The sequence below is a fragment of the Cotesia glomerata genome, linkage group LG10, assembly GCF_020080835.1.
Source record: "Cotesia glomerata isolate CgM1 linkage group LG10, MPM_Cglom_v2.3, whole genome shotgun sequence".
NCBI classification, from domain to species: domain Eukaryota; kingdom Metazoa; phylum Arthropoda; class Insecta; order Hymenoptera; family Braconidae; genus Cotesia; species Cotesia glomerata.
This window is the reverse complement of record NC_058167.1, coordinates 4,153,590-4,164,417: the sequence shown is the minus strand read 5'-3', so window position 1 is coordinate 4,164,417 and position 10,828 is coordinate 4,153,590. Positions and strand designations below refer to the sequence as shown.

Sequence of the window (10,828 nt, the reverse complement as noted above, 5' to 3'; positions counted from 1 at the left end):
TAAATTTTTTATATATAATTGCCGTACTTGTATTTTTATCGAGCAGATGGCTGGACACTTGTTGCATTAAATTATTTAATGAGCAACTTTAGGCCATTCGTGCTTATAAATTGGTTGAGTATAATTTACTCGCTATTATTTATAACAAATCATCGGTATTTAATTAATTTAATTAAATTTTTCATAAGAAATTCCGTGCCATCCGTGCCAAGAAAAGCTGATTTCAAATCAATGATTTAATACCCTAATGGAATGCACCTGTTGAAGGTAGATTGTTACTATTGGAGTATTTTTTTTCGAAAATGTTAATTGTTTCCTTTAAATTACTAAGTCATAAAAAAATAAATTGTTTATAGTGAAAACCACTTAAAAATATTTATAACAACATAAAATAATAGAAATTATACACTCACTTTTTTACTTCCAAATATGAATGGTACCTTAAAATTCTAATCGATGAAGTTTTATATAAATTCACTCTAACGTTGTTAAATTTTTTACACTCCAAATACAATATTACACTATTTTACATATTTATAAAGAGTATTTATAAATCATATTTTCTTCGTCACGGATTCCGATAATCTACCGATTATTACCATTATTATTATTATTATTATTATTATTATTATTATTATTATTATTATTATTATTATTATTATTATTATTATTATTCATTATTATTATTATTATTATTATTATTATTATTATTATTATTATTATTATTATTATTATTATTATTATTATCGTTGTAATTTTTTGCACTCCAAATTCATCAATAAACTGAACAAATTTTTTATTCACATCACTGTTAAATTATTTATTGCATAATTATTTTTAAATTTTATAAATAAATGATTAATTTTTTATTTCACAATTAGCGTGATTATTTATTGGAGTATTATATTCCTCGTGTTATGGAGTACGTATTAGCTGGACTTATAAATGTAGAACTTATACGTTCACTATGAGCCCTTTAATGCTATGAAAAATTATTAAAGGCAGAAATGCGCATGTTTGCGCCATCTATTAGATTAATGCTCAACAATTAGAACGGCCTGTTTTATCAATTTTTAAGCGATAAGTTTAGTCGCAAGTAGGTAGCACCGCTTGGCATTTTTATCCATCTTGAACGCCCCTTTATCATTTCCTATAGCATATCTTTAGTACGGCAGGTTCACCAACCTTACAATTCAAAAGTTCCTACTACCTTCTGCATTTTGTCCCTCCCTCAGTCCAATTGGATAGAAATTATATTGGCACTACTTACTACTGGTACACAGTTAATTAGTCACATAGTAGATAAGTTACGCAAATATGTTGTGTTATAATATCTAAGTGATAAAAAGCAACAAGATATTTTTTTAAGTTACTTCAAATCATACTGTTACAAACAATACAAGACTTATAATGGTATGGTTGTGCAATACATATGATAATAAAAATCATTGGCTTTAACTTGGTAGATAATTAAATACAATGAATTTAAAGTTACATTGGTTCTTTAGTCATGTGGAATTAAGAGTGTCAGTGTATAAATTTGAAAGTTTTAATGTAAGTCTGTCTCAAATAATGACCACAAATAAATAACCTCGGAACAAACATCAACTGCCTCCTAGCTCCAGAGGGAACAAACAGTAACTAACATTTATTCATACTGCCAACAACTACCTTGTATGATAAATCGAATGCACCCGTAATTTTGAAAATAAACAAATACATTTTATTGTATTGTTTTTTTATAACTTTCAGTTTAAAAGGTGTAAACACGTTGCTATGAGTGCCGGGCTTCTTGACTATAGCTTTTGGAATGAAAAGAGACATCGCTAACCACTCGAGTGTATATTACGTTATTTATTATGATCCCAAACATAAAACTCAACTCTTGAGTTAGCAAAAAAATTAACATAAAACGTTTTAGTTATAAAGCCTTTTATTTGTTCACTTAAATTAAAGTTTTTATAAAAGAGTGTCGTTTGTGTAATTTCGAACTAAAAAGTTGACGAACTTTTTTTTTTCTGTAAAATTCGCTACAGCAGAAAATGTCTTGCAATTATGCTGATGGATTATCTCCATATGAAAATAAGGGTGTCTTAGGGCTTGCTGAGGTAAATGAATTTTTCTTTTACGCAAGGAGTTGAATATTTATTGTTTTACAAGGTTTTAAAGATATACTTACTTTAAAAAGAGGAGTAGTAGTACAATAAATTCTGATGATGTTCTGCAGTAGTTGAACACCCAATAGTTGCAATAGTTGTAATAATCAAACAAGCATTTCTATCTAGATGACATAGCATAGAGCTAATAAATTTGCTTTTTATTGATATATCAAAAGATTGTAATGAAAAAATCATGAACTACATCTAAGCTAGTAGAAGAAATTAAGGGATCCAAAAAAAAAATCCAAATTTTTAGCGATTCTCCAGATGGCTGTATCTTTGTGAAAAACAGCTGTTTTGCGACAATAAAAATGTTTTGAGTAACGAGTATCAAGCAATCCTAATGAGTACCATTAAGAAATAATTTTTCGAAATTTTTTTTTGGTCCACAGAATTGAAAAAAATTATTTCGACTAAACCATTGTATGCATCGGATAGGCTAGTTATCCAGCTTTAAGTTCGTAGACCGAAAAAAAAACGACAATTTTTTCTTAATAGTACTCATTAGGATCACGTGATACTCGTTACTCGCAAAATTTTGAAACTAGAGTCAATTTCAAAATCAGTTAATTAATACGTGAAATACTCAATTTTTTAAAATTCAAAATAATGTTTTCTTAACATTACTTCAAAATTTTACGTCGGATAGTTTAGTAGATGCTAAGTAATCTTTTTGTGCTTAAAAAACTGCATCGAATGCTGAAAATTCCATAAAAGAGATTGATTTGATCGGAAAATATCGTAACAAAAGCATAAAAAATATGTTTCTGAATTCGAAGTGACTAGTCCATGTATATATTTAGCTTTTTCGACTTCTGAGTGCATTGGTTTACAAGTCTGAGTACGATGTTGTATTTTAAACTGAAGCTCCCGGTTACAACGTCTTGAATAAATTTTTAAATTAAATAAAATTAAGCTTATGAAATAAAAAAATATGCAAATAACTATTACAAAAGGTTTTATGATTAGATTGTTAAATTTCTCTAAAAAATAATAAAAAAAATTATGAAAACGGTTGACCCTGAAGGCCATCCCTGCAACTTCCCGCTAATTTCATACTTAGGCGCTTAAAATTGCACCAATGACGTTTTTGAGCTCTTCGAGCTCAAAAATACAATTTATGGGTTATTTTGAGCTCTCCGAGCTCAAAGAGATTGCTTTCCTATCCTTTAAAGCTCTTCGAGCTCAAAAGTCTGATAGAGATTTGATAAGACACTATTTTTTGAATTTTTAAACCACAATAACTTTTGAATGAATAAACCGATATTTAAGCGGTTAGAGGCATTCGACGCAGTTTTTCAAGCCTCACGAAGAATCTTAAATTTTGAATTGATCGCGCTAGGAATTTTGGAGTTATTCCGAAGAAACACTTTTTTCGGTTTTCTTTCGTTCACCATATCTCTCGAATGAATCAACCGATTTTGACCGGACTGGTGCCGATCGACGTGGTTTTTTGAGGTTAAGAGCTGATTAGTTTTTGGAATTGAACTATTAAGCCGTTTAGAAGTTATTCCAAAAAAACCACATTTGAAAAAATCGGTTGATTCATTCGAGGGATACGGTGAACGAAAGAAAACCGAAAAAAGTGTTTTTTCGGAATAACTCCAAAATTCCTAGCGCGATCAATTCAAAATTTGAGATTCTTCGTGAGGCTTGAAAAACTGCGTCGAATGCTTCTAACCGCGTAAAAATCGGTTTATTCATTCAAAAGTTATTGTGGTTTAAAAATTCAAAAAATAGTGTCTTATCAAATCTCTATCAGACTTTTGAGCTCGAAGAGCTTTAAAGGATAGGAAAGCAATCTCTTTGAGCTCGGAGAGCTCAAAATAACCCATAAATTGTATTTTTGAGCTCGAAGAGCTCAAAAACGTCATTGGTGCAATTTTAAGCGCCTAATTATGAAATTAGCGGGAAGTTGCAGGGATGGCCTTCAGGGTCAACCGTTTTCCTAATTTTTTTTCTTTGATAATATCATTTTCAGTCAACAGTATATTTTCAGTATAAAATTTTTTTTTACAACTATTAATAGTTTCGCGTGTCTTTCGTTTAGATTTCATATTTGTTTGTTTTATAAACTATGAAGATTTAATTATATATAATAATAAAAATTATTTCAAGAGGCTTTTTTTTCTTATTTTTAATTAAATAATGATATTTTTTTCAATTCAATTACATAAATATAAATATTTTTATTATTTTTAATTTTTATGACACATTGTACATTAAAATTTAATTCATATATATGTAGATTTTTTATTTTATATTGTAAATTTTATTTGAATTTTATTATTAAGTCATTAAAAAGTGTAGTAATTTTAATGAAAAATTATCAATTCCGTAGATTTATTCGATTGTGTCAGTAATGTTAAATATATAATTAACATTGAAGAAAATTGAAGTTAGTTTTTTGTGATTAATATTTGAATTTTGTAACTTTAATGAATGATTAATATTTATAAATATATGTAATTCAATTTTATAATTTATTTTTTTTTTTTTTTTTTTCTAACAGCAATCTTGCGATTTTCGCGAAATGATTCAAATGATATTTATTTGTGATGTGAAATAATAATTTTTCGTTTTTATTCCACTTATTCACTATTTATGTGTAGGTTATGATTTCATAAACATTAGTTTATTAGAAATATTAAGAATAAAGTTGTTATATTTTATAATGTTATCATTTGTTAAACAGTATTATTTAATAATTTATAACACTCAGTATTAAGTTTTTGTAATTGATACAAAAATTATCTTTTAAACTGATAAACAATATAATGTTATTTTTTTGCAATAAAATTCTGAATACGTTTTTTTTTTTATCAATAAAATTTGGTCGTTGTTAGTAATGGCTAGTATTGACTTTAAATTGTGAATTATATTTTGCATTGGGTGTGTTCGGTCTGTGGCAGTATTTACTATACGTAGTCACAAATTCAGTAAGATTTTATTTTTAGAGTGTCATGCCATCTAGTGGTTATGTTTATTATTAATAAACGAGTAACAAATATGGCAGTATCTATGATCTTTTAAATTTGCGATGAAAAAATACAAAATTTAAATTAAAAAAGTTAAAATTTCTTGATGAATATAAAATCTCTAAAACTAACTATCAAACAATCTCCCATAAGTATTTTTTAAAATATATTTCTCTCATCAAATTTTATTTATTTATCAAAGTAAATAGACAATAAGTTAAAATTGTTTGGGCTTTACATTCTTCACAAAAGTCAGCTGCTCAAGGTTTAGGCAATTCTGATTGAGCGGAGTACAGATACTATGATATCTTGGTGGTCACCTGTAGGTGGTACTATGATTCTTGAGCGGGAGTTTCAAACGATGATATTCTTTATATAATACTTATATTATAATATTATATTATTATATTATATTTATTATAATATAATATTATATTATAATATTAATTATGAGTTTGGTGCATTGAGTTATTTATTAACAACAATATGATAATAACAGTAAATCATTACGAAGTTATTGACGTGATAACATAAGTTCGAAATGATAGTTGTAATTACCAATGTTTAATTTATTATTATTAAGTCTACAACATGTTATTAATATTAGTTTGCATTTAGAGTATTGATTTATAAGTATACTTCGTGTGTACACTTTTTTTAGGTTTTAAAAATTACTGATGACAACTTTCGAAGAACATTTTTACTTTATTGATAAAAGAACAGTTAATTTGAGTTAAGAATCAAAATTTTTTATTAAAGATACTAATTTTAAGGCAATGATTTTTTCGATTCAAAGGATTGAATTTTGAGTTAAGAAATTGTTCTTTGTTTGAGTAAATTTTTTAATTATGAATTTATTCGCTTCACTGAAAAAAATTATTTTTTTTTTTAATGATATTTTCAGTTTAAAATTTTGGCTATTATGTTTAATTTCTTTTATTTACTAACGTATAAAAAATTTCATCAAATCTGGATTAAGTATATAGTTTAAATAATAAATAAATAATTGAAAAGAATATAGCAGTAGACAGAAAAAAAAATAAATTATTGAATTTTTAATTAATACATAGATTTAAATTTTGGTGGAAGAATATTTATCAAAAAGGTAGTGTTGAAAAAAGATCCAACTATTGAGAGTATATTTGCTCTATATGTATGTGTAATATTTTGATTTTATGTTCTTATAATTAATCAATACTTAATTACATAGATTTTTTAATTTGTAAATTTTATTTAGCTCTTTTTATTTTCATTTTTTCTAAATTAATTTTTGATCGGATAATATACATATATTGCTATTTTCTATTGAAATTCTTTTAACGACTACACACACACACACACACACACACACACACACACACACACACACACACACACACACACACACACACACACACACACACACACACACACACACACACACACACACACACACACACACACACACACACACACACACACACACACACACACACACACACACATATATATATATATATATATATATATATATATATATATATATATATATATACATATAGACACAGTGACAACATCGCGAGGGTAGTCAGGGAAGCTTCCTATGACCTTAAAACGTCGAGATCTGATGAAAACTCGATTTTTTCAAAACAGGGTGAAAACAATAACTTCCTAATTTTGAAAATCTTCGATTTTGTTAGTGGGAAGTTAAAAATGTCGCAGTGATTTAAAAAAACACTTGTTTTCAAATCTTTTATTGACGATATCTTTTGAACTAATTAACCGATTTCTACGTTTTTGGCGGCAATCGACGCGGTTTTTTAAGTTCTATAAATTATGCTATGTCATCAAAGTGATCCGAGAAGAAATGACGAAGTTATGTGAAAAAACACTTTTCGGTTTTCGGTTTTCTTTCGTTCACGCTATCTCTCGAACGAATCAACCGATTTTGATTGGGTTGACGCCGATCGGCGTGGTTTTCAAGCTTAAGGGCGGATTAGTTTTGAAGTTGATCGATAGAGCCGTTTAAAAGATATTCCAAAAACTACTTTCAAAAATGATTTTTTCTTATTTTTTAAGATTTTTCAAGATTTCTTAAAATCTATCGGTCCGAATCGGTTCAAATTCTCAGGAAATCTAAGTTCAGCGTAGCCCTTTCGAATGGCACCAACCGCGATGAAATCGGTTCAACCGTTCAAAAGTTATAAGCGAGTCACATAGTCACACACACACACACACACACACACACACACACACACACACACACACACACACACACACACACACACATACATACATACAGACATAGTGACAACATCGCGGGGGTAGTCAGGGAAGCTTCCTGTGACCTTCAAACGTCGAGATCTGATGAAAACTCGATTTTTGCCAAACGGGGTAAAAACAATAACTTCCCGATTTTTGAAAATCTGAGATTTTTAGCGGGAAGTTAAAAATCTGGAAAACGATTGACCCTGCAGGCCATCCCTGGAACTTCCCTCTATGTACTGTAACGCGGGTGGTTACTCCTATCCAATTGGTCATCCCTTTCCTCTTTGAAAAGGGTGCCACTGTGATTTTAGAAACGGTGTCCCAGAAATCGGGGAAGCATGAGAAGGGAAAGGTCGGGTTGTGAGAAGTTCGAGAGGGTTGCAAATAATACTGAGAAAATTATCAACAACAATGAAATTATTTATTCAATCTTAACAATTATAATTAACAAATTTCATCAACAATATTCTCCTTAAAATTAACTTAAATGTGAGAACTTCTCACCTACGCAGGCACTCGCCAGAAATTCTTACAAATCTATTATCTAAACTCCTTATTTACTTAAAACCTCGTCAACCTGACGGAATACCATAAAATACCATAATTTACCTCGTCAACCCGACGGACTATCATATAATACCATAAATTTTACCTCGTCAACCTGACGGACTACCATATAATACCATAAATTTTACCTTGTCAACCTGACGGACTACTATATAACATCTTAACTACAATTAAAACCTTATTTCTGACTGCGCCCCCGACTCGGGCGTCTACGCAGCGGTTTCCTAACTTATTTCGTTGTACCCCCGACTCGGGCGTCTATACAATGTTCCCGAAGTAACTATACTCACACGTTCTCACTCAATTCCATATAAAATCGTCCACCGGACGCTAACTTAATTCACAATTGTACAAATTACTGAAATTCTCCGAATTACTAATCAACTCAATTCCCAGAAATTCCATATTATCATAATTCACAAAATTTAATGCTTACAACTTATTCAATGCAAAATACCGATTCACTAATTTAATTCATTACTAAATTTCTTAACCAAATTCATTAAGCAAATTAATTCACTAAATACATTAACTAATTTAATTAAATTCATAACAAGTCTCAATAAATTTTCCAAACTACAGAAATTTCCAGAATGACCTTCACTATCTAAATTATACAATTACCTCTACTATTTCAAATTTTATCGTGATAATTTTGACTAAATAATTTAATTATACCAAAAGACCTGTAACTAACTAACTAAATGACCTAGATGAATAGTTTACGTATAAAAGAACCTACTAATATAAAAGTAACACCTGAGGTGGTAGCGATCATTAATTTATAAAATTTAATTACAATTATTCCAGCCTCTTAATTTACCAAATTAAGTTCTGGCCTAAAATAATTATAAAGATACCTGAGACTTAATTTTCCTATTCTCCAACGGTGACTGGTGTTCTGGTCAAAACTGGTGGGATCAGCAGCTGGTTGGTCTCACTACTCGAGAAAAAATGTTTCTATATAATTATATATAAATGTATATAATCATATATGATTATATATGATTATATATGGAATCACATATATAATTATATACAATTATATATGATCATACATAATTATATATAATCATACATGATTATATATGTAATTGTATATGAGGTTATATATAATCATATATAATTATATATGACTATATATGGAGCAATATACAGCCATGCAAGATTTTATACAGTCCCATATATAATTATATATAAGTATATATAACTATATATGCTTATATATAATTAACAGACATAAAAATTTTTTCTTTGAAAAAAAATTTTTTTTTGGTAATCACAAAAAGTGTAAAATGATGTTTATAATTACGTTTAAATAATTCTGAAATACAAAATTTGTCACATTTCCTATGAGATGTTTTGGTCTGCTCTGCTACTACCTAATAGTAAAATCATTATTTATTTTATTACTAGCCGTTACCCGCCCGCTTCGCGTGGCATAAAATACATGCCAAGTGAAAGAAATATTAAATTGTGTTATCTAGCTGCCTAATTATTTATCATAAACGGATTTTACGAAATTAACACACCCTTAACTACTTAGGGTCTTATCGATTTATATGAGTTAAAATAATAAATAACACAGCTTTCCACATCACCATGGAGGTACTGTGTCGTACGATGCGTTCCCATTATTTTACATGGCGGGATCCCCAGTAGGCCTACACCATGGATCGAAGTGAGTGTCAATGCCATTAAGTTTAGAATTTGTTATACATATCAAATCTATATAAATATAGATTGGATATAAACAACTTAAACCTAGGCATCAATACTCTGTCGTGCTAAATAAAAAGACAGTAATTTAACTTATATCTTTTTTATTAACTAATTCTAAATGAACATTGGTTATAAATTTAAAACTATGAACTTTTTAGCATATTGCTAGCATTTTCTATTTTAGCATTGGTTCTTATTTTTATACTGTTATTATTTTCATAGTTTTAAAATTTTTTTGATCACTAATTTTGTATATTAGAAACGTAAATTAAAATCCAAAAAACACATTGTTCATAGTTTTAGCTTTACAATAAACCTGAAAATTATTAAAATATATTATTTATTATATCTATTCTTTTGCAATTTATAAATGTATCCAATCAATTAACACTAAACAAAATTGAAAGCTTGATAAACATTTCTTTTGTAACAGTAAAAAGAAATTATTATACAGATAAAATATTTAAAATAATTGAATTAAAATCCACTCTAGCGGTAGATCCAAAAATTTTTAAAAATTTGAATATTTATTATTTGGATTACTGTTTATTTTCTGATTCTATCGATTTAATTTAAAGAAATAATCATTAATATAGTCAAAAATAGAAAATTAAATACTTAAAACTTCTTTATATACAACATTTTTCGTTTTTCCTATTGGTTGAAGAATGACCAAGCTGTCAGGTGAACTTACTCTTGAGCATGCCACGTATAGTTGGCCATGAGAGAAACAGTCATTTCTTAAATCAATACCAGTCATCTTCAAACTCTGCCCTTGTGCCTTGTTAATCGTCATGGCATAAGAAACTTTGACAGGAAATTGCAGACGTTTAAATTCGAATTGGTAATCTGATGGGATCAGAGGAATCCTTGGAATGAATACAGTTTCTCCTTCATATTTTCCGGTGAAAATCATGGCTTCAATGACATTTTTGTGTAAGACCTTGACTTGAAGCCTGGTACCATTACATAATTTTGGCGGATTTAAATTGCGGAGCAACATTATTGGAGTGCCAATCTTGAGTTGAAGAACATGAGGTGGTATCCCTGGTGGATTGAGAGTGTGTAAGAATTCAACAGGATAGTGGACAGCTTCTTCATCCTCCAGTACTTTGTCCACCGATTCATATCTTACTTACTCAGTTGGCAGTTTCT

The 10,828-nt window shown here is 28.7% G+C and overlaps 1 protein-coding gene across 1 annotated transcript; it reads left to right on the top strand.

Annotated features, from left to right (window-relative positions):
* Positions 1 to 831: 831 nt before the first annotated feature.
* Positions 832 to 2,108, top strand: LOC123272711 (NAD-dependent protein deacetylase Sirt6-like; the record flags this gene model as incomplete). Its single annotated transcript, XM_044739710.1, is given in 2 exon segments — positions 832 to 1,096; positions 1,168 to 2,108. A coding segment is annotated over 1 exon segment (66 nt), but the record flags the coding sequence as incomplete, so codon positions are not given.
* Positions 2,109 to 10,828: the final 8,720 nt, after the last annotated feature.